Source organism: Brienomyrus brachyistius, chromosome 6, assembly GCF_023856365.1.
Source record: "Brienomyrus brachyistius isolate T26 chromosome 6, BBRACH_0.4, whole genome shotgun sequence".
NCBI classification, from domain to species: Eukaryota; Metazoa; Chordata; class Actinopteri; order Osteoglossiformes; family Mormyridae; genus Brienomyrus; species Brienomyrus brachyistius.
In genome coordinates this window covers 30,306,464-30,330,269 of record NC_064538.1, presented here as the reverse complement: position 1 = coordinate 30,330,269, position 23,806 = coordinate 30,306,464, and the positions used below count along the sequence as shown (strand labels likewise).

At 46.3% G+C, this 23,806-nt stretch overlaps 1 protein-coding gene across 1 annotated transcript in view; it reads left to right on the top strand.

The window, feature by feature from the left end:
• mtmr4 (myotubularin related protein 4) overlaps positions 1-23,806 on the top strand; it is a 35,046-nt gene that overhangs the window by 10,662 nt on the left and 578 nt on the right. The window contains 17 exon segments of the mRNA XM_049017410.1: positions 3,647-3,736; positions 9,703-9,819; positions 12,253-12,282; positions 14,217-14,299; positions 15,059-15,225; positions 15,971-16,067; positions 17,295-17,408; positions 17,514-17,710; positions 18,150-18,278; positions 18,365-18,476; positions 18,754-18,949; positions 19,090-19,275; positions 20,961-21,131; positions 21,832-21,986; positions 22,258-23,272; positions 23,274-23,477; positions 23,581-23,718. Of these exon segments, the coding sequence (XP_048873367.1) occupies positions 3,647-3,736; positions 9,703-9,819; positions 12,253-12,282; positions 14,217-14,299; positions 15,059-15,225; positions 15,971-16,067; positions 17,295-17,408; positions 17,514-17,710; positions 18,150-18,278; positions 18,365-18,476; positions 18,754-18,949; positions 19,090-19,275; positions 20,961-21,131; positions 21,832-21,986; positions 22,258-23,272; positions 23,274-23,477; positions 23,581-23,718 (3,201 nt within the window).

The following is a 23,806-nucleotide window of genomic DNA, read 5'->3' as shown; positions in this document are numbered from 1 at the left end:
ATTTCACTTTTCCATTTTTTCATTCATTCATTTTTTTTTTTTTGCGCAATTCTGCCTCCAGCACTGGCTAGCACCTCTTTATGGACTTCCTCATCTCCCCAAACATACTGGAAAGTCTGTTTTATGTTGTGGGGCTTCTCAGTGCAGTGTGACTCAGGTGCTCAAAGAGGTGAACAAATGATTTAATTGTTAGAATAATTTTTAGAATCCATGTTTCATTCTGGGGTGGTTGGCCGCATGATGGGGGGTAGTTCTTTGCCTGTGCAATTATTTCACCTGATTTTAATTTATTTGCCTTTTTGGCGTAAGTATAACCTTGGTCGTTTATATCAGTTGGTAGTTAAACCCTTCGGGACATGAAGCACATGAGGCCAACTCATTCTTTAGTTTACTTGTGGTTGTTGTTCTGGGCCGTGTTAATGTCGGTTCCCCTCTGCACCTTTGTTCACGATGTCATCCCGCATTCCTGTGATAACGAATTATGCAACTCCATCCTGTTTGTCCACCTTTGCTCCTTAAAGCTACAGTGCCTGCTCTCTGCTGCTCTGTCTTGTACACACAGGTTCATATGTTGACCTTTTGGGTAATGATGTGGCTGCTGAGGCCTTCAAGTGTGACCTGAAAATCGTCCATGTTTTGAACCTCTACAGTAGGTGCTTGGAAGTTTCTTGTCTCTTTCATGCACTTTTATGAGGATCTTTTGTGACCAAGTAGCTGGTGAAAAATTGTTATTTGTGACATTTCATTTGAAGTGAAAGATAATCGGAGATATAGGTCTTCACAGGCGTCACCCTTCAATCTGCTGTGTTTTGTGCTGAAAACTTTTCTGAATCGGGTACAGCAGCGAGACTTCTCTGAGCCAGACATTTGTAGCATGTGAGATTACTTGTCAAAGCATCAGCATGACTGAACCTTTTGCCTCAGTGAGTGGCCCAATCATACCCAGCTGCCTTTGCTGTTCACTTGATGACCCTCCCAACCAGGGAACAGAGGCATCTTGAAGCTAACTGCCTTAAATCTCTTTGGGGCAGGATCTCTGTGTTGGGCTTTGGTGAGGTGATGTGGATTGTATTGGTGCCCAGAGGTAGGGTTTTCTCTTTTAGTGGCAGGCAGGGAAGGGGTGTTTGCTTCCTTGACCCTGTTGAGCTTCAGCCCACTTATGTGACTCCTTTGCCTCATTGAAAGGACTAATGACGAGCACGCTGGCGGACCATTTTTTATGTGCTCCAGAAATTACCCCCCCCCCCCCCCGTACACACCCTCGCAGAAGAAACCCTCTTCCCAAAGAATCCCTCCCACTCTGACAGCACAACGCATCACTCGGCCTCATTCTGCAACAGCAATGTCAAACGTATTGTGTTATTACATGCTGTCTTTCAAAACGAAACCCGTCAGTGGTCTGTAGAAAGCTTGCAAGAGATGAGTTTGTGCAAGTGTATGTGCTAGGTCACGCCTCTATTGCCCTCAAGGTACAGCCATCTGGAGGATTCTCACTTTCAATTTGCCCCCCCCCCCATTAGCTGTTGTAACCACAAGTTGAAATAGTGCTCATTTTTACATTGCATGTATTTATCTAGTAGATGCTTTTGTCCAAGCCTCACACCTACACAGACCCTGGTTCGAGTCTTCGCCTGGGTCTCATGAGTTTGCATGTTCATACTCCGATTTCCCCCCACAGTCCAAAAACATTCTGAGGCTAATTGGAGTTGCTAAATTGCCCATAGGTATGCATGTGTGAGTGAATGGTGTGTGTGTGTGCCCTGTGATGGGCTGGCCCCCCATCCTGGGTTGTTCCCTGCCTCGTGTCCATTGCTTCCGGGATAGGCTACGGACCCCCCGCGACCCAGTAGGATAAGCAGTTTGGAAAATGGATGGATGGATGGATGCTTTTGTCCAAACCAACGTACAAGAAAGGCAAATAGCACATGACAAGCATACAGTTGTCAAGGAGCCAGCTAGTGTAGAGTGTAGCTTGGCTGAACTTCTAGACCAGTAACAAGTGTTAGCATTGTTCTGAGCGTGGCATCAACACTGTCACCAGGGTGCTGGGCTTAAAGTTAGTTTTGGAGCGAGAACTATGATATGTACAAATATGGCAAATCCCTAATAAGAGAGCTGTTCAAATCAATGACAAGTCAGTGCTTGGCTGTTCTTGTTGAGGTGAGCTTGCTTATGTAGCCAGACTTCCTGGGTGCTCACTACCTTCACTCCTGCTCATCTTGAAACATCAGGCAAAATGGCGGGGGTGGTACACCTGCCGACCGCATTGCTAATAAAGGGTGCAGCGGCCAGTCATCTCGCCGTGTCGTGACTGTGCCACTGTCCACGGCAACTGTTTCTGTTAGATGTCCGTCTGGGTCCCCTCCCGGCTCCCTAATGCAGGCTCATGCTAGATTGCAGTTATTTCCCATCTTGAACCTCTCCGACATCTCAGATGTGAAGATTTGAACAGTTTGTCAGACGCTAAGCTGCATCCCCAGTCATGCCCAGACAATTTTTTTTCTCCTCAGTGTTGTCCATGGCAATGCTCACCTTATGATTTTTGAAGAAAAGTGTATTAAAATGCCTGTTGTCAGAACAGACGTCGTAGTTCAGAATCAGCATAATATAAGGTTACAATTGTGACCCACACCACCTTTAGTAGCATCTAAATTGTGAACTGGCTTATTGTGTGGGATGCAGGGACAGCAGATTTTTGGTTCCTTGTTGGGAGGTGGGGTGAGAGGGCCCTTGTTCTTTTCTTCGGGTCTTGGCACTTCAGCCCCCCTCCCCAGAGCAGTCAGGAGATGGAGCATACCCATGTGTGCCTCTAACCTTTGGTTTTTCAGTGGTTGGGGGTGAGGGTATCTATTTCACTGCACCTGCTTGTTGGTTAAAGCACCCCCCCCGTGCCAGGGTGTGTTACATCCCTCCTATAACAGGATTGGTCTGGAGGCAACGGCAGACACTGTGAGTGAGACAATGCTGGGTCTCCGCCGGGTCCTATGTGCCTGGTCACTGGACCCCACCCCAGACGCACAACCCTACTAACCCTGTGTCAGGCATCTGCTCTCCTTGAGTCAGGGTTTCATTGTGGTGATCAGGTTATTGGACTTACCATAGCCATACTGCAATAGGTTGTTAGTGCCTAACCGCAGGATATTTAATCAGTTAATGAAGTAGCTTACTCCACTGGCTCTATAATCCTCCATCTCTTTCATTCTGTCAGTATTTTGTATTGCCCCGTGTTCTTCCTGCTCTTGCAGTTACGTGACATTTGGAGAGTCGCCTGCCACCCCCTTCTCAGAAAAAGGCCAGTGAGAACGTGCTGCGGGCCGTGGTGCCGATCCTTGCCGTTCCAGCATAAAGTCCTTCACCTCAGTGAACGTGGCTCGTGTGTTGCACAACATGGAGTCAATGTTTAATCTGGGTTTGCGATGGGTCTCGTTCCTCTGTGACCATGGATTCCAGGCTGCGCAGTAATCTGCTGGTCACATGCACCACCTGGTTTAAAGGGGTCTATTTTGAAGTTTGTGGTTTTTTCAAAGTAATCCAGTAAAGAAAATTCTGCAACATGTGAACTTTGAGTCATAGTAGAACACATAGTAGTGTTCAGGTTGTGTGTGCCTCTTTGTTGGAGTTTTCTGAATGTATGCCTCTCTGCCAGGGTGAGGACGGACCGCCCAGCCTGGAGTACATTCAGGCAAAGGACCTGTTCCCCCAGAAGGAGCTGGTGAAGGAAGATGAAAATCTACAGGTAGGTCCCCACCTGGCTCTTCCTTTTGACCCAGAGCCCTCCTTGCATGATGGCAGCTTCTCCACTAGGGGTGGAGGGGTGGGGGTGATTCCTGCAGTTTTATTGGGTCACTACCCCGTTTGTCTTTCCTGTCTGCATTACCAGGCCAGTTCTTGTTTTCTGATGACGTTTCCTTCATGACACACTAGTGAATACATTTTCTGACTGTTTGCCAGTGTCCCAGTTTGCCCCCAAATAATGCCTGCAAGATGTGATGAGAGGGAGTTTCTCTGCAGCATGGACAGACTTTGGGCTTGTGAATGATTTCTGGAAAGGTTAATGGTGATTTGGAGAATGTGTGACTTCATAGGGCAGTTTAGCTTAAGGTTTAGCATGGCTCAGGGAGTATTTGGGTGGCGAGGTTGCGTCTGTGTTCCATTTACATTTTCTATAAGACTTCCAAAGGTCCCCATCCTTCAGCAAGTAGCGGCTGGTGCCTTTATTTATTTATTTATTTATTTATTTATTTATTTATTTTTATTATATATATATATATATATATATATATGTGTATATATATATATATATATATATATGTGTATATATATATATATATATATATATATGTGTATATATATATATGTGTATATATATATGTGTATATATGTATATATATATGTGTATATATATATGTGTATATATATATATATATATATATGTGTATATATATATATATATATATATGTGTATATATATATGTGTATATATATATGTGTATATATATATATATATATATATATGTGTATATATATATGTGTATATATATATATATATATATATGTATATATATGTGTTTTATTATGACTCAAACCAGATGGCTGTTAGTCATTTATAGTTACATACCTAAAGGGAATTACTGCAGCCTTGTTATTAAGTAACTGTCCTCCTCAGAAGTTCACTGTGTAGTGGGCCCTGTTCGAATGCTTAGTCACTTTTATATTTTAGATCATAGGTGTCACTCTAGGAATCTTCCTGGCGGGTGGGGAGTTTCCTGATGCATAACACCAGCCTCACGCTTTCATCTTCCACCGCGCAGAAACAGAGCTCCCAATGGGTCACCGCAAGCTATGGGTCCTTTCAAGGAACAAGAGCACACGGCAGCTGAGTTCACTGACACGTCATGTGCACCCAAATGAAACATATTCGCAAGGCCATCATGTGGTTGCTATCATGAATGGCTTAATGTGTTAATAAAGATGAATCACCCCTTTTCTGTTTAAAAAAAGACTTTTGTTTGGCATGTTTTATTGTATTTTGAGCTAAAAACACTTGGAGGGCTGCATGCAGGGGAAGTGGATCAGATGGGGGCATTTCCAGCAGGCATTGGGAAGGGCTGCTTTCTGAACATGCTGGTGTTGGGCGCTTTTCTAAACCTGCACTGGAATGTCCCTCAGCCAGGGTGAGGAATCAGCTGCTGGCAAATTCCAGTTTGGTGATCAAATGAGCTTTTAAATCTCACTCCTCTCTCTCTCCCTTTGTCTCAGTCTTACTCACTCAGTCTTGCTCTCCCTCTTTCTGTAGCTATGCAGTCTTTGTGGTTGCACCATTGACTTTCCAGGCAGTTCTCTTTCTGCAAACTCAGGATATCATGCAATTAGATGGACATTGATATTGACAGTTTTGCAAATAGATTTTGTGGTACGGATTATTCTAGATGTAAATTCTTGTTTTGACCTTTCTTCCTGCTTATTGAAGTGTCCACATTTTAATGCTAGTTGCCCTTTTTGATACCTATAGTGATTTCAGTCTTTTAATTCAATTCAGTTCAATTTTATTTATAAAGCGCTTTTAGCAACAGTCATTATCACAAAGCACTTTTCATTTAACCGGCCAGAACTCCACCAAGCAAGCTTGAGGCAACAGTGGCAAGGAAAAACTCCCTCTAGCAGGAAGAAACCTTGAGAGGAACTTAGACTCGGAAGGGTACCCCATCCTCCTTTGGGCGATCGGGGACCATGGAACTGCACATATTTTGACATTAATTTGAGTTCATATAGTTTTAAAGTCCCAGTTGGTTTCATGTAGTTATCTCTAGGAGTCCAGGTGAGGGTTCACACGGTGTAGTGTCGGCTCGGGAACAGCTCGGAAAAGAGAAGATGGAGAAGAGTTATTGCCCTACCCCTAACCTAACCTCCGGCAGCACTAAAGTAACTATGGCAGCCTGGCTAAAAGAGAGACCTAGAAGGAAGCACAGACATGATGGTTTCCAGGGGTTTTGGCGTCAAGCCAACCTACCGTTAACAGCTTAAGTGATCGGCGAGAGTGGCAGGACGACAGCACCAATCCCCTCCTTTCACCTTTAATCTCAAATAACCTTGAACCTCCAGATTTCCCATTCACCTTAGAACAGGGGATTTTACTATCAAAAAGACTGGCTAAAGAGGTACTTCTTAAGCCTTGACATAAAAGCAGAGATTGTGTCTGAGTGCCGAACACTAATAGGAAGTTTATTCCATAACTGTGGTCCTTTATGAGCAAATGCTCTTCTCCCAAAAGTAACACTCTTTATTCTGAGTATGGATAGAAGACTTGCATCTTGTGATCTAAGTGTACGATTTGGAATGTAGTTGCAAATGAGGTCACTCGCATACTGCGGTGCAAAACCATTTACAGCTTTATAGGTTAAGAGCAGTATTTTGTAGTCAACACGAAATCTAACTGTCAGCTAGTGTAATGAAGATAAAATTGGGATAATATGATCATATTTTTTAGTTTTGGTGAGGACTCTGACTGCTGCATTCTGGACTAGCTAGAGTTTATTTAATGACCTATTTGGACAGCCGGAGAATAAGACATTACAGTAATCGAACCTGGAGGTAATAAACGCATGAACCAATTTCTCTGCATCTTGAAAGGAAAGCGTGTTTCCTAACAGTATTACACAGGTGAAAGTAGGTGGTACGGCTAATGTTTGAAGCATGTACATCAAACAAAAGATCAAAATCTAGAATAACACCAAGGTTTTTAACAACAGTACTTGGTGTAATAGGTAGTCCATCCAGATTGACTGATGTCCGATAGTTTACTTCTGGTGGCTTTAGTGCCAGTAAGAAGAACCTCAGTCTTGTCTAGGTTTAACTGGAGGAAGTTGTCTGACATCCACTTTTTGATGTGAATTAGACAGCAACTTCAGAGAATGGAAGAATGTTTATCTTCTGGTTTGGCTGATATGTATAATTGTATATCATCTGCAAAGCATTGGAATCTAACTCCATGCTTACGAATAACTAGGCCTAAAGGTAACATGTATAGTGAAAATAGTAGGGGAACTAATACTGAACCTTGTGGCACTCCGTATCTGACCTTGACACGTTCTGAGGAATCACTATTTAAATTCACATACTGATAGCAGTCTGAGAGGTAAGATTTAAATCAAGAGAGTGCCACTCCCCTTATGCTTACAGTATGTTCAAACCTGTGTAGGAGAATGGCATGGACTGTAGTATCAAAAGCAGCACTAAGGTCAAGCAGCACTAGGAGCGAGGCACAGCCTTGGTCAGCAGATAGGAGAAAGTCATTTACTACCTTCAGTAAAGCAGTCTCTGTGCTATGATGAGCACTAAACCCAGACTGAAAATTCTCATAAATCTGATTATCCTGCAGAAATTGTTAGTTGACTAGCTACAACTCTCTCAGATAAATGGTAGATTAGAGATTGGTCTATAATTGATCATTTCCAAGGGATCCAAGTTTGGCTTCTTCAATAGAGGTTTAATTACTGCAAGTTTAAGAGATTTTGGTAGATGGCTGGTGCTGATTGAGGAGCTGACTATTGGTAGTAGCGGTTCAATCAATGCCGGGATCATCTCTGAATAATTTTGTTGGAACAGGGTCTAGCATACAAGTAGATGAATCCATCCATCCATCTTCCAACCCGCTTATCCTACTGGGTCGCGGGGGATCCGGAGCCTATCCCGGAAGCTATGGGCACGAGACAGGGAACAACCCAGGATGGGAGGCCAACCCATCGCAGACAAGTAGATGAATTTGAAGATAAAATTAAGGACATCAGTTCTGACTGGTTAACCATGGTAAATGCTTCAAATAGGGTGGTTGCAGCTTTAGCACATGCGGTGTCAAGGCCAGAGAATGTAGTTATTGAAATATTCAAAATGTTATGTCTAATTGAACTTATCTTTGCTGTCTTCAGTCTTATGCGTTCATGTCTATCTGAGAAGGCAGCCCCAAAAAAATAAAAGTGATGATTCAGACAGCGCTTCCCCCAAGCTTGACTACACCCTTTTTCCATTTGGACACCACTGGCATTCTGGAATGTTCTGGAAATGCCTTGCATGATTGTGTCAATTCAGTGTGTTGTGAGGCACGGGGTGGTGTGTCTCTCACGCGTCCCCGGTCTGCAGCCTGCCTTGGCTGCACCAACTGCCGCAGCCCTCAGTCACGACGCTCAATAGAATTCATTAGTCACTCCTTTGATCTGTATGCCTGCCTGCGTGTGCTGGGCTCAATCGTGACGGAGTGTCCTGTGGGTCGCTGGCTGGGCTGGGGGCACTCCCTGAGGGAGGTGAGCTTGCCCTCAATTCTGATGATACCAGGTCAGCATGTGTATACTGTGGCTGCTGGATTTGTAGGGAGGTCTCGCGCCAGGCAAAGGCTTCTGGCCCCTCTCGTGATCTGCATCATGCCAGCACCTCCCCCGCACCCCTGCCTTCCAGGTGGACCAGGGCACAGTGCTGAGATGCTTTAATCTCTGCTGTAAAGGCAAGGCACTCCAAGTCAGTGGTTTTTCCCTGCAGTGATGCATCGTCGCCAGTATGCAACTTTATTGATTCAAACGGTTCACTTTCAGAATTAATGAGGCTGCAATTAATGCGGCACTGCCCCAATAGGAAGGCACCTGAGGGTAGCCATCCTTAGCCATGTCTTCCGGTTAAACCATTATAGTGAACAATCTGTGTACTGGTGTGTACTTTCAAAACCACTGACCGACACAAATGAGGTTCAGAGTTGGTCAAATGATGCCCTGAGGTTTAGTGATATTCTGTGTAATTCTGGAGTTCCCCATCTTGCTTTTGTTTTTTTTGTTTTGTTTTGTTTTTTTAATCCTTATCGCTCACTCTTGGGGTTATGTCAGTGTTCGGAGGCCCGTTTAATGGATACCGATCAGTCTGCTCCCCCTGGTCTTGTTCAATCCCGACAACCATGAAGAAGAGCCCTTCCATTAGCTAGGTGTCACAGGCCGTGCTGTACTTGTTGGTAATGTGATGTTTGTGAGACCCCTTAAGGCAGCTGGGTTCCAAATGAGTAATCATGTGTTGTCCTTGAACCCTTATGCCTGTTGAGAGAAACTGCTTTCCAGCACATTTTACCTGTGAGCACCTCAAGGTGTGTCTGGCCCACTGCTCTTGCTGCCTCTCACTAAATGACCTGTGTGTGCAAGGTGTACATGTGACCAGCTGCTAATAGATGATGGTGTTAACACAAACTCCTTTCTAAAGGAACAGGCTGTTAATATTCACCAACGCTCAACACAGTTTCATTAATCACCTCAGTTTACTTAATTGCAGTGCTGTCACCAACTCCCACTCTGATAAACCAAGCAGCCCATGATCAGAATATCATTGGTTAGACTCATGCTACCGTTGGGCCCCTGAGAAAGACCCTTAACTCCCAATTGCTTCAGGGGCGCTGTAGGCTGGCTGACCCTGCACCGTTTCCACAAGCTTTATTCTCACCTGTTTATGTCTGTCTCTCATGGACAGCAGGATGGGACATGAAATTAAGGCAATTTCCCCATGGAAAGGAATAAAGTGTATCTCTTCTGTATGGTCTATGTTGGGTTTGCTCCACTTATATAAGTGACCTTGGGTTTGTGAAAGGCACTATATAAATGTAACATTATTTATTATAGCACCATCTCAAGCATCTGAGAGTTTCTCATTCTCTCTCCCTGTTTGTCTCTCCCCAAGGTGCCATTCCCAGTTCTCCAGGGGGAAGGGGTGGAGTATCTAGGGCGAGCTGTTGACGCTATCATCGCCATGTCCAATTACAGACTTCATATCAAGTTCAAGGATTCGATCATCAACGTGAGTATTCCCCAATCCCTCATTCACCTGAAGCTCAGAACTGCCCTAGTCCCAGACTCCATGACCTGGCAGTCGTTAGTGTTCCCTGTGTCACACTGAGCACCTCCGTCTGCTGTGTCTCTGAGCTTCAGTTCCTCCTTTCAGTCATTGGCTTCTGTGCAGGGGCAGTAGGCTGCTGGAGACAGTTGTCAAGCTCATTGCAGACAAATGAGCTCCTCTGTGTTCTATCCCTGCTCCAGATTCCACCTTCTCCTAAGAATTTCACTTAAAATTATATGAATGTCATGTGACACGTGTTTACAACCAGTTATCGCTACCCTGTATAACTGCTCTCCTGATAGCTGTCCAAGCTCATCTCAGATGTTAAGTCATGTGATGCATCTGTACAAACAATATTAGTGCTAACCTGTCTAACTACTCTTCCGGTAGCTGTCCAAGCTCGGCTCGGATATTTATAGTATTATGTCATTAATCTGTACCGCTGAGCACAGTCATTCCTCTTATGCGCCACGGCACCTACCGTAAGAGTATATTAGTCATTCCTGTAGTCCGCTGGTTTCAAGAAGGATCCTTGACACCACTCCCCACATGCTTCGGAAGTTTTCCAGCTTTTTGGTCTTTCAGACGGGCAAAGCGTAGGCGCGTAGGCATGTCGTTGCAAGGCTGGTACGTGAAGTTTGGAATTCTAATGGTGTCAGAGTATTGAAATTTACTTTATCTTTCACCTTCCCCCTTTTTCCTGTCTGATAGGTGACTTGAGGGCTGTAATCACACCTCTGGTTAGAATATTGCAGCCTTCCTTTCACCATCGAGCATTTTTATACACACTAGATGCAACCATGAGGGGTTATACAAAATTAAAAAATGTAGTTTATTTTTGGAATATAAGCACCCTTTTGACAAAACCACCAACAATCTGCATCCTTTAGAATACTGACCATGGATCAGGGATTTGGAAACTAGCTTATTTGCTTGTTAAATCTGAAACATGGCATGATGTAAAAACCTGTCGTAACACCAGGGCCCAAACAAACCACGGTAACTTCTTTTAGCAAGGCATATTTAAAGGTGAAAAGCAGGCTAAAATCCTTAAATTCAAATAGAGTGATGACTGTAGCTATTCTCCCAGGAGGGATTACTGGTACATCGATTCACGTTTGGTACATCATTTTTGGTTTGGTACAAACAATGAAACTAATAAACTCATTTCATGAGCAGAACCTAAATTCTCAAGTAGACATTCAACGTGGAAATGTTTGTGGCTGTTCGTTTGTTACAGCTAGTACTAGTTACAGACATTCATAACCAGTGGTTTGGTAACATTTTGTATTCCCAGTTAATTACACCAACACTGGAGAGGGTGCAGTTGATAAAGCCAATGCTGTCCAATCGGCTGTTATACTGAACTCGAATATGTTGCTGAAAATGCATCCAACATACTACGTACAACGTACAGCTGATTTGAAATGTCAACATCAGTGTGTTGTACTACTATAGCAAGGCAGAAATATCCTCTGCAAATTTAGTCTCTCCATGGCATTTAAGCAAATTCAGCTGCAGATAGATGACACATGGTCTTTGGTTTACAGCTTTTCCTAATTATGATTGTGGTTTTAATAATGATAATATAAATTTTTCGTTTTCCCTGCTCTACCGAAATTGCACCAAACTGTGAACCCAAAGCCGACGTTTGTACTAAACAATACTATACACCCATAATACTATACATGAAAAAATTGTGAAAAATAGTTTTTACACAGGACTTCCTCTTCTTTTTGTCATTGATAGGAAAGCAGTAGAATTGTTTTTCTTTTTTCTTTTTTTTTGCACATAAGGCATGCAATACTGTGGCATATTGGTCCTTTACCCTGGTTGGCCCCAGAAAAAGTTTTGTCACGTGATTTAAACATGACTTAAGCAGGTAGTGAAACATAGCTAAGCAGCAAATACCAAGCCCAAATATAAATGCATAGTAAAAGCACTCCTTCAGCAAGAAAGAGTAGTCCTTTTCAAACTGAAAGCTGCTTGTGCTATTGTGTACAGAGTCATCAAAGTTTCACCTGAAGCTGTAACAAAGCGTTATTCCGTGTTTGGGAAAAAGTATCTCTCATCCATCTTCTTGCTGACGTGCCAACCGCTGAATCAGCTCCCTGTTCCCTCCCACCCTGTGCTATTTATTTATTTTTATTAATCAAGCCTGCTTCTAAAGCTGTCTTTTTGTTTTTATTTGTTTTGTTTTGTTCTATTCGCTCTCCATCGTGCTGTAGACTGAGTTGCTGAATCATTATATTCTGTTTAACTTTTAGTTTCACCTTTACTCCCCCATTACTCTTCGTTTGGGCTTTTTTCATATAACCTTATTTTGTTTATCCTTTTTTCCATCCCCTGTCCTGTTTCCTGTCTCCTACGCACCCCTGTGTCATTGTGTTGTAGACCATGCCAGGTGTGGACGATGAGATTTCAGTGAGTACTCTGCACCCCCTCTTACTTTGTCCAGTCTCACCGCTTTTATCCGTCACTGAGAACGCCCCCCCCCTCCACATTCTCACCAGTCCCTGAGATAGGGTTTTGTGACTTAGCCTCAGTGTGACATCGCTTATTGTGTGCCGCATTGTGCTGTAGCAGCCCTTGTATTTAAATATTTAACTGAGCCTTAGCCCCACGCTATGATTCACTGCTAACTCAGTGCTCCCAAAACCGGCACCCAGAGTGACAGGCCAGCACCTAGGTTCCCGTGATGGTGACGTTACTTTCCAGTTGGCATGTCTGATGTGCAGGGGACACACTCCTTGTCACGTTTGTTTACGGCCTGTGCCTTCTGTCAGAAAGCACTTGATATTCGTGTCCTTTTTAAAAGCCTCCTTATTATATATATATTATATATAGTAATATTTATTACATTGTACTAAAGTTATCCTGGTGAGCTGATGCTTAGAAAGTGATGCTGACAATTATTTTTTTTTTATTTTCAATAGGTGCACCATTCACATGAATGCTATTACTTCATTAAAATAAGAGTTGGCTACACAGCTTAACATTAGTGCTCTGCATTACATACACAAAAGAAACACACCAACAAAAGCCAGAATATTGTGCCATGAAAGCATGTTTATAGAGCTTTCAGTCTCATTGTGTTCCCTAAAGTTGGTCTAGTTTTGGAGCTTGCCGAAAAATCACAGAAATTCACAGATGTAACCCAAAACCAAAAACAATGCTGAAAATGGATGACACAAAATGATGTAACATATGAATATTAAAGATACATAATACGTCTTGGTATTTAGTACATGTGCACCTTTGCCTCATTCACATATTAGCTGTCTTTGTGACCATGGAATCTCGAGTTTCTCTCAACATTTAAACTTTTCATCACCAATAATTTTGCATTTTTAGTAATGGGTCCAGAACATAGTGCTCCCAGTGCATACAGTAATAACTTTGTACATACAGGAGAATAACTTAGATGGTTTGTATATTATATAAAAAAGTAGATAAGAAATGACAAAGCAATTTGATATGCAAAGTGTACAGTACTGTTTTAGAAATTAGTCATAAATAGACTTTATATGTTCAGGCTAGCAGACTTATGAGTTTAGGTTAGGGGTGCTCAAGACATTATTTAATCATTATTACTCTTTTGCCCCTAACCTTCATGAATGTGAAGGGGTATACCAATTCCTTGACCACAAACCAACAATGTTAGTTGGTCTTACCAGATGGCTGAACTCACTTGCTGAATGGTTAGTGTGTGCATCATTGGAAAGGTTAGATGAAGCGGACTTCACTGGTTGGGGTTAAAAAAATGTATCCTGTTCTATAATTATCCAGTCAAATATTAAATAGAAGGTGATGAGAAATACATTAAAGTCTTTGTGTTTAGTGAGGCAGAAAATGTTTTGCTTCACTGACGTTTCTTTTACCAATCTAATGGTGGTGCTGTTCTGCGCAATACTATGCCAGACATTTTTTGAATAGCTGTATTTTTTGTGATTAGACATTAAAATGATACTTCATGAATGTTAGATTTTTTTTCTCTTTTTTTGGTGAAACACTGCTTCACGTGTTCTCTTAAGAACTTACACTGGTACAGAAATGTGCTGATTTGAAACCCTTTTCTCAGCTTATTGTGGAAAAGGTCTGTGTTGGTTGCAGCAGGCACGTCCAAGTGGGCCGGATACGTTGGGACATTTCTGCATTTAGGGGTGTGACACGGCTGTGTACCACATTATCCTGGAAGCTCCTGCATGAGCACACGTTTGATTACCTTATTAATTGAGCTGCTGTGTGTGGCATCTCGAGCATGCGCTGCTCGCAGGCCCTGATGACAGCCATGTCCTCATAACACCCTACGGCTGCTGTTCCCGCCACATGACATCTGGCCCTACCCACCCTCACAGGTGCCACTGCGGCTCATCGAGACGGTAGAGAGCAGGGACATGTTCCAGCTTCACATCATCTGCAAGGACTCCAAGGTGGTCAGGTAACAATGACAAAAACATCCGCATTGTGGCCATAACGTATAAATGACTTGCCGCCTTGTGCCTCTGCTTAAGAAGGTCAGTGAGTCCTCACAAGTCCTATTACATGATGCACACGGGTAGCCTGCGTCTGAGCATGGGAGATGGAGACTCCACTAGGTGTAACCCGGGAGCTGCTGTGACCTACTTCCCTGGGATGATGCTTTCATCATCACATGCCCCCCACCGCAGCTTTGGTTGAAAGCTACATTGGTCTTTGACGATTTGGCCCAAGATCTCGCAGTCGCTATGACACATGTTCAGAGGCTCCTTCCTTGCTTAATGTGGCAGATCTATAAGGGATTTGCTGGGGTAAAGATGAGGAGGAGAACTCTTTGAATTCTGCAAGCGCAATTTAGATCTAGCCTACTGCATTTATGACTTAGAAAGTTAACCAATCTGCATTGAGTATTTTAGATCGATTGCACACAGCACCAGCCACAGAGCCATCCATGCCCCCAGAATTTCAGACTCTACAATTTGCCAAAATCATGAATCGGGCTTCTCAAACAAGTGCCCAGCCATCATCATTAATGTAAAGATTCCATTAACCATCTTGGATGTTCAGAATAGCCCAGTCTTGCCAGTTTCATTACGACCTAGAACTGATCTGGTCCCGTAGTTATCAGTAGCCTCTCCAGCTACTCTGAAGCTGGCCCCCAATTACCCCCCCCCCCCCCCCCGCCACAGTCATCACACCTCCATGTCCGTTTGCCTTTCAGATGCCATTTCTCCACCTTCAAGCAGTGCCAGGAGTGGCTCAAACGGCTGACCCGGGCCATAGCCCACCCGTCCCGCCTGGAGGACTTGTTTGCCCTGGCATACCATGCCTGGTGCCTAGGGGGAAGCGCAGACGATGAGGAGCAGCACGTGCACCTGTGCCGGCCAGGTGGGGGCCCCGAGCGCTCGTCCTGCATGTGCCACTGCCGGCTGCATCTCACATCTGCAAACCTAAATGTCATTCCTCTGTGATTTTGAAATTGAATCTTTTGGCAAACATTATTTTTTGCAGTTTATACTTTGTTAAAAAGCTCATGACAGAGGCTGCCGGCAAAATAAAACATTTTAACATGGCGTTTATTACACTGAAAACCTGAGCGTTTAATTTGTTGCTGTTTTATGTGAAATTGTAGCCTTTGCTGGAACACGACTGTTCTAATGCCCGCTAATGCGATGGCCTATAATCTGTAAGAGAGTGAATTGTGCCTGGAGGTAGACATGTCCAAAATAATGGTCATTGTTACATTTTTCAGATTGTTTCTGGTCAGCGTTGGTATTTTTGTTTGTTTCTTCTGATGGTGTTATGAATTTCTGAATGTCAGTGATATGGTTCAATGTGATGGTGTTTTAAGAAAATAAAGTGATGATGAATTTGTTACAATGATGCCTATTTGTTTTTAACGGCACTTCGACCACTGGAAAAAAACAAAGTACTGGTCGCTTAATATCAAATAGCTAGACGTCAACCTGTAAAAGCTTTTAACAAAGCCTTTGTTTATTTTATGAACCGTTGACACTGATTTTATATATATGAATGGAAGACTCAGAATGTCCTAACAAACAGACACATTAATGAATGTGGTCAGTGGGCATCGGCTGTATTCCTGATCTTTGACCTTCGGCGCCTCCCCCAGGTGATCATGTGCGTCAAAGGATGGAGGTGGAGGTGCTGCGGATGGGCTACGACATGCAGAACGCCTGGAGGGTGTCGGACATCAATGCCAACTACAAGTAGGTCTCAGCATCATACCAGGGCTGGTAGATGACCGCCACCATCATTCTTCTTCCTCTGTCAATTCCTATTTTATTTTCCCGGTTATGTTCTGTGACTTGGAGCCCTTCTCCACCCTCCGCATACGAGGAGATCAACAGCACTAATGGTAGTTACCATGGTAATTGTGACTGTAGAGCCACCCGGCTCTTGGCACTGTGTTAGGGATTTAGGATCTGCCATGTCAGCGGATCGCTATGCAGGAGGAAGTGAGACTGGGTCATGGGAAGAGGAACTGAGGAGCCCGGGAAGAGGAACTGAGGAGCCCAGGAAGTTAGACTGGGTCATGGGAAGAGGAAATTCCGAGCCTGGGGAGTGAGACTGGGTCATGGGATGAGGAAGCACGACTCCTGTGTGCTCCTGCTTGCAGGCCAGTGGGGCTGACTGTTACAGTGCCTTCTAGCTACTCCGCAAAGCTGATTGTTACCTCAGCAGCTCAAGGATCATTAAAGCCCATCCAAAAACAGACAACCCCCCTCGCTGGGAAAACATCCCGATGCAGACTTAGAACAGGAGAGTGGGGCCTGCATAAAGGTGGGGCCAAAGCCGCAAAGACTGCTGGAAAGAGACGCATTACTGGGGGTAATGGTACATTACCCCACCCCCTCAGATGGCCCATCTCATCACTTCATCACGGGTGGGGGTGTGTGTTTGCATCAGGAATCTCCCCCGATCCTGGGTGCATCCTAATGGGCAGCGTGCATTTGTAGGGGGGGGGGGGGGCTTTATCGATTCTGTCCTTTTGCTACCACTGAATCTTGATCAGGAGCTCCTCTGATTTCCCCCTGCCAAAGGTAAATCTTCTAGGAGCTTTTAGTGTCCATCACATCTGTGATATATTTAGGCCTATTCCCCCGCCCCCATCCTCCAGCCCTCCGCAATTTATCATGGTTACAGGGCTCCTGGGCAGGCAGAAAGCAAAAAGCATCTATATATACGACGCTCATGTTTGCAGATGTGCGCAAGCAAATTAAAACTTTTTTTTATTTTCAATAAAATTGGTAGGTTGTTTATCGTTGCTGAGGTAAACGTTGAGTGACAATATTCATGGAAGAATTCCATGGCCTGTGATCAGATCATCATAATGTGTGCTTTTTTTCTTGTTTTCAGGACTCGTTAATCAGAGTCCCCAGTTACCCAGAAATGGTTGAGACTCCCTGAACCTCTTCTTTCCCTTGTCCCTGAAGGCTGTGCTCGAGCTACCCTCAGAAGCTCCTGGTTCCCGTCTGGATTACGGACAAGGAGCTGGACAGCGTCGCCTCATTCAGATCCTGGAAAAGGATCCCCGTCGTGGTCTACAGGTGAGCCTGCGGGTGTGGGGATGGTACAGGCCGGTTTCTAGACGGTGTGCCAGTGTCCCACACACGTGTGCTCCCTCGCTAACGGATGGTCTGCCTGCCCGGCAGGCACCAGCGTAACGGGGCGGTCATCGCACGCTGCAGCCAGCCAGAGATCAGCTGGTGGGGCTGGCGCAACACTGAGGATGAGTACCTTGTCACCTCCATCGCCAAGGCCTGCCACCTGAATCCTGGGTCCCGCACAGCCGGTGGCCCCCCCAGCCGGCCCCGCACTGAGGGCGGGGACACCTGTGACAGCGACTTTGGTGAGTCTGCAGTCCGGCAGCAAGGCGGTGTGCTGTCTTTGCCTAAGGGCTCCTGGGGACATTCTGTAAGATCATCACTCGTGTTACTGCCTGGTTCCTCAAACAGCAGCTCTGAGTGAAGGCTCTTACATGAGCGGACTGGATTGAAGGGTGTCCTGAACTGGTGCGTAGGTGGGTCCACAGTGCTGTCTGAGTGCTGTCCTGCAGCCGGGGGGCCAGACACTTAATCTGAGGTGTCACTGACCTGGCAGTGTGTGGTGATGAGCGCCCGCTTTGGCCACCGGCAGTCTCCGTGTACAAATGGCTGACCACAATGCATCACTGCCGTGCGACCCGGATGTCGGTTCCGCACCAGCCTAAAGCCACCGCTGTAGACTTCCTGTCCTGCGGGGGAGGAGTTGAACCCCAGCTCAGAGTATTCTTCTCTCCCCTCACCCAGACTCATCACTGACTGCCTGCCCTGGTCCCGATGCCCCCACCGTGCCTCAGAAACTCCTGATCCTAGATGCGCGGTCCTACACGGCTGCAGTGGCAAACCGGGCCAAAGGCGGGGGCTGTGAGTGTGAAGGTTAGTTCCTGAGGGAAGGAGCGGGGGGGTCAACGCCGTTTGCTGGAGCTCACATTCTGACTGTGTGTCTGTGCGTGCCTACACAGAGTATTACCCCAACTGCGAGGTGATGTTCATGGGCATGGCCAACATCCACTCCATCCGGAACAGCTTCCAGTCCCTGCGGGCTGTCTGCACCCAGATCCCCGACCCGGGCAAGTAAGTGTCTGGGCGGGATATTCTCCCTCGGACCGGGCTACAGGCTGCTTTCTGGCACATTATCCTTGAACATTGCGTGGGTGGGTCTCAGGCCAGGATCAGGCATAGATTTCAGTGTTTTTTAATATAATATACACTGGTCTAAAACATGGTTTAAGATTTAAGCACCCTTACCTGCCATGTAACCCTTAATGGGACTTGAGCCCCTTTGCACTTTTATGAAGATGAGTGTCTCTGAAATGTCAGCACCAGTAATTCTCCACTGGTTTGCCCCCAGCTGGCTGTCTGCATTGGAGAGCACCCGCTGGCTGCAACACCTGTCCGTCATGCTGAAGGCGGCCACTCTGGTGTGCTCTGCAGTTGAGAGGGAGGGTCGTCCCGTCCTGGTGCATTGTTCTGACGGCTGGGACCGCACCCCGCAGATAGTGGCCCTGGCCAAGATCCTGCTGGACCCCTACTACAGAACTCTAGAGGTACAGCCTTGTCAGACGCTAGTCCCTGGCCCCAGCATCTGATAATTTTTATAACCAACAATAAACCACCTCATATAAGAGTACCAGGTGTTGGGTCACATGATTAGTGTGGTTAACCCACCCTCTAAACCCCCCCGCAGGGCTTCCAGGTACTGGTGGAGACTGAGTGGCTCGACTTTGGCCACAAGTTTGGGGATCGCTGCGGCCACCAGGAGAACGCAGACGATGCCAGCGAGCAATGTCCCGTCTTCCTGCAGTGGCTGGACTGTGTGCATCAGCTCCTCAAGCAGTTCCCCTGCCTCTTCGAGTTTAACGAGGCCTTCCTGGTCAGTGCCCCATCAGCACTACCCGTGGGCTTAAAGATAACTACCTTTACTAGATGGAGAAAGACCTTGTACATTCAGAGCTTGCTCCAGCGGTTTTGGGTGCTGTGGCCAATGGGGTCCCACAAGCAACTATTTTTCTATGGATTAATCCATCAACTATTTTACTAATTGGTCAATTAATCTAAATGATTGATTTTACTCTAGAGAATTAAACAGACCATTAATTTAAGTAAAAATTTTTGCACTTTCAGCACTATACAGACATTATTTTCGACCACATTTCAATAAGCAAATTAGTAGTATCCATCCATCCATTTTTCAAACCGCTTATCCTACTGGGTTGCGGGGGGGACCGGAGCCTACCCTGGAAGCAATGGACACGAGGCAGGAAACAACACAGGATAGGGGACCAGCCCATCGCAGGGCACACTCACACACCATTCACTCACGCACACCTACGGGCAGTTTAGCAAGTCCAATTAGCCTCAGCATGTTTTTGGACTGTGGGGGGAAACTGAAGTACCTGGAGGAAACCCCACGACGACATGGGGAGAACATGCAAACTCCACACACATGTAACCCAGGCTGAGACTCGAACCTGGGACCCAGAGGTGTGAGGCAACACTGTTAACTACTGCACCACCATGCCGCCCCCCAAATTAGTAGTATATTAATGGTATGCGTATTGCAACACCCAGAAGTTGGCAAATTGCGTATATTCGCAGTATCCTTATGCTTATTGCATTCGATTAGCGCAGCACACCATGCTATTGTTTTGGTAAATTGTGGCAGCAATAAGCACTAAAATGTTGGTGAACATAGACTCAGCAACTTCCAATAGGCTCAATGCACACAGGCACACACTGGCACCGCCAATCCATGTAGAATAAGCACAGATTTTAGCCTGAACATTTTCTCAAACACTTATTCAGTAGAGATTCTAAGGTAGCAGGCAGACAATGTAATGGCTTTAATAATGAGTGTATTTAGCAGCTACAAGGACAAAACATATTTAAAAGCTCTCCGTACTAATGCTAATTTAGTAAACATGAAAAGACAGTAGTTATGCTTATTCCGGAACTCCAGAATAGCACCTGTGCATTTTCTCTTCAGGCCCTCGTGCGTAGTGCTAGTGCCCCTGTAGTATGTCATCGAACTTTGCACAGTGTCAAACCACTTTTATTTTATTTTGTGATAATTTGAACTACTCCCATATTTACATAGTGATATTAAAGGAAAACATTTGTTGTTATGAACTGAAGCGTTTTAGAAATCATAATGGTCATTTCATTAAAATAATTTTTTTGAATGATGTGTTGATGTAAAATATTGACGTTAATGCATTTTCAGTGTCGACTGTCATTGAATACGTCGACTAACAGCGGCAGCTGTACCGTGGCCTTGTCTTGGCAGCTCATTCATGATATGCTACAGGCCTTCAGTTGCTCCTGGTCACCTTGACAAGCCATTGAAACAAAATGGAAATTCAACCAAAATTTGGCTTATGAATGGCATTCTGTTTGCATGTGACAGTGTCCGCCAATGTTCATGTGCAGATTCCACATTGAGTAAATGCCTACTGTCTAAATGTCTTTGTTACAGTCTAAATGTGTGTTGTGTGCGATTGACTGATGGTGCACTGAAACCTCACTGCACTGTGCCGGTCTCCATCCTCCTGGTTGCAGGTGAAGCTGGTGCAGCACACATACTCCTGCCTCTACGGCACCTTCTTGTGTAACAACGGGCGGGAGAGGGAGATCCGGAACATCTCCAACCGCACCTGCTCCGTGTGGTCGCTGCTGCGCTCCGGCAACAAGAACTTCCAGAACTTCCTTTATATTCCCAGCCATGACACGGTGAGCTGACCGGCACTACTCCACTGAATCCCTCTGGGGCTGTTTTTCCTGCCGCTTCTGGTTCTGTCATGATATCAGGTAAAAGATCTTGCAGATGCAGGCACAGTACTCACTAACATGGCCTGTTGTTTTCTGTTAGCTTCCTTATTCTTACTCATTGGATGATCTTCAGAAAGCAGTAAGACATGGCTGCTGAATCCTTCTCCTGGTTATCTACCACTCTGCAAAGCGTAGCCACTGAAGGGCCTGATTATCTGTGTCAGGCATGTTAAATTAAGGCTGCATCTAAGCTCTACAGGGTGGTAAAAGTTTAGGCGCAGTATTCTGCAGCCCTGCATGTAAGAGATGCTGAAGGTTAGGCTTCAGTACCAGTGATCAGAAAGTTGGTGGTTTGAATCCCACCTTCAGCAGTACAAGTCTCATCGCCATGAAGAATTGAGCTCCCCGAAAAATGCACCAGAGGGCAAAAATATCCCAAGAAACCTCTGAATGCCCCTGAAAAACCCTTATTTAGGAGCAAAATTGCTCCCAAGATTCTGGAAAACAAGACTGGATGTCATCGGAGTATAAATGCCCTTTTTAAGTTGCCCCCAAATATGAAATTTCGTACACTATCTGAACTGTTATTTTGCAACTGTTACACATCTTCTGAGTGTTAAAGACCCACTGTGGCTGACCAGTTGGATGCCCGTTCTTTCAGGTGCTTCAGCCAGTGTGCCACACCCGGGCCCTACAGTTGTGGACGGCCGTGTACCTACCCACCACTTCCCCCTGCACTGCAGCCGAGGATTCCATGGAGCTCTACCTATCCCCATCTGCCCAGGGGGAGGACTTCACCTCCCGCTCACTCGATAGGTCAGCTGGGCAGCCAATCAGCAGCACCCCTCATACATTAATGCTAAATGTTCACTTTGCTATAAAAAAAAGTTATTTTGTGCAAATTTCAGAAAATCATATATACATTTTAGCTAAAGGATAAACACTCAACATATTTTAATTCATAAAATGCTTTCTCTTTACCCAAAAGTTAATCTGGTTGTGACAAGGGTGCCCTCTTGTGGTAACAAATGGAGTTTCTCTGACAAGAGTAGCCATTAACACACTGAATCTCTTTTCCTCACCAAAGGCTTCCGAAGACGCGCTCCATGGACAACCTGGTGTCTGCCTGTGAGAACGGTGTGGCCTTGACGCGCACCTCCAGCGACCCCAACCTCAATAAGCATTGCCCGGAGGGCCGGCCAGCCCTCGAGCCTAAGTCTGCCTTGGGGGTCAGTGTGGCTCACAGCCCCAATAGCTCAGACGAGCACACCAGAGACTCGGAGGAGGCCGAAGAGGAGCCTGGGCTGGGACCTGGCTCACATGCCCCTCCCACACTACCAGAGTCATCAGGTCTGACCAAGAACTGCAACACTGTTGAGGAGGCCTGTCTAACCACACAGCCTTTGCCCACATTGCACTGCAGTGCCACGCAGGATGAGACTCTGTGCACCACGCAGCCCCTGACAGCACCCCACCAGGCTGTGCCCCTGGATGAGAGCTCCGTCTCCCCAGCAACACCCTGGGGGACCCAAGCCAAATCACGGACTCATGACTGCACGCTCTCCCCCATTGCCCACAGTGGTCAACTGCAGCACAGTGACCCCGTGTTGGAGAAGCCCCTGGTTGTGTCGCCTGAGCCCACCAAGGGACTCCCGGAGCAGGGTCAAGTGCCAGCAGGCACCCCCCGTGAGGAGCGGGATGATGCGGAAAGCAACAGCAAGACAGTGTCTCTGGGCCGAGCCCAGCCAGAGTGCAGCCGTCCTGCACGGCGGCCAGTCACCCAGAGCCAGCTGAGCGACTTCACCTTGCTGGGTTCACACTGGGAGAGCGTACAGGGCCTGGTCAAGTCAGCCTGCGGCACTGAGGCGGGCCTCTGCCGGGCCCTGCAGCCCAGCCTTCAGGGCCGACGGCTGGCAGGGAGGCTGTTGCGCGCCCAGGGTGTGACTCCAGGCAGTGGGGCCTGCTGCCGGCGGGAGGGCATACGCTCCAGCGGCAGCCCCGTGCACTCTGGCTGGCTGTCAGCCATCAAGAGCTCAGGCTATGCCACCCTGTGTTCGTCACTTCGCCAGCCGCTGCCTGCCGCCGCCTCACCACCCCCCTCTGCCTGGCCCCACCTACCTTGACGACGACGGACTCCCAGTGCCCCTGGATGCTGTGCAGCAGCGGCTCCGGCAGATCGAGGCCGGCTACAAGCAGGAGGTGGAGCTTCTGCGCTGGCAGGTCCAGCAACTGCAGATGAGGCTGGAGAGCAAGCAGTTCTGCAGGCCGCCGTCAGAGCCTGACGTCGACTACGAAGACGATGACATTGTAAGTCTGCTGCTGTTCCTCCTACCCCCAGGTCGCTGTGCGGTCCTTCGGCCCCCCAGGTTTGCTTTGAGGACTTTACACCCCTCTGTCGTTCTGCTTTCAGACATGTGTGCGGGAGTCTGACAGCAGTGATCAAGAGGGCTCCTTGTCTGACCACAGCGAGGACCGCTTCTCAGAGGGCAGCTGGGACCGTGTCGAGCCAAAGGACACTGAGGTCAGCGTCCCTGCTTGCCTCTTCCAGGTTCCTCACCTCCTCCTCTTCCATCTGCTGCAATGTTTCCATGGTGATACCAACCAGCCACTCTGATTGTGCCCTCTTGTGCCTCCTC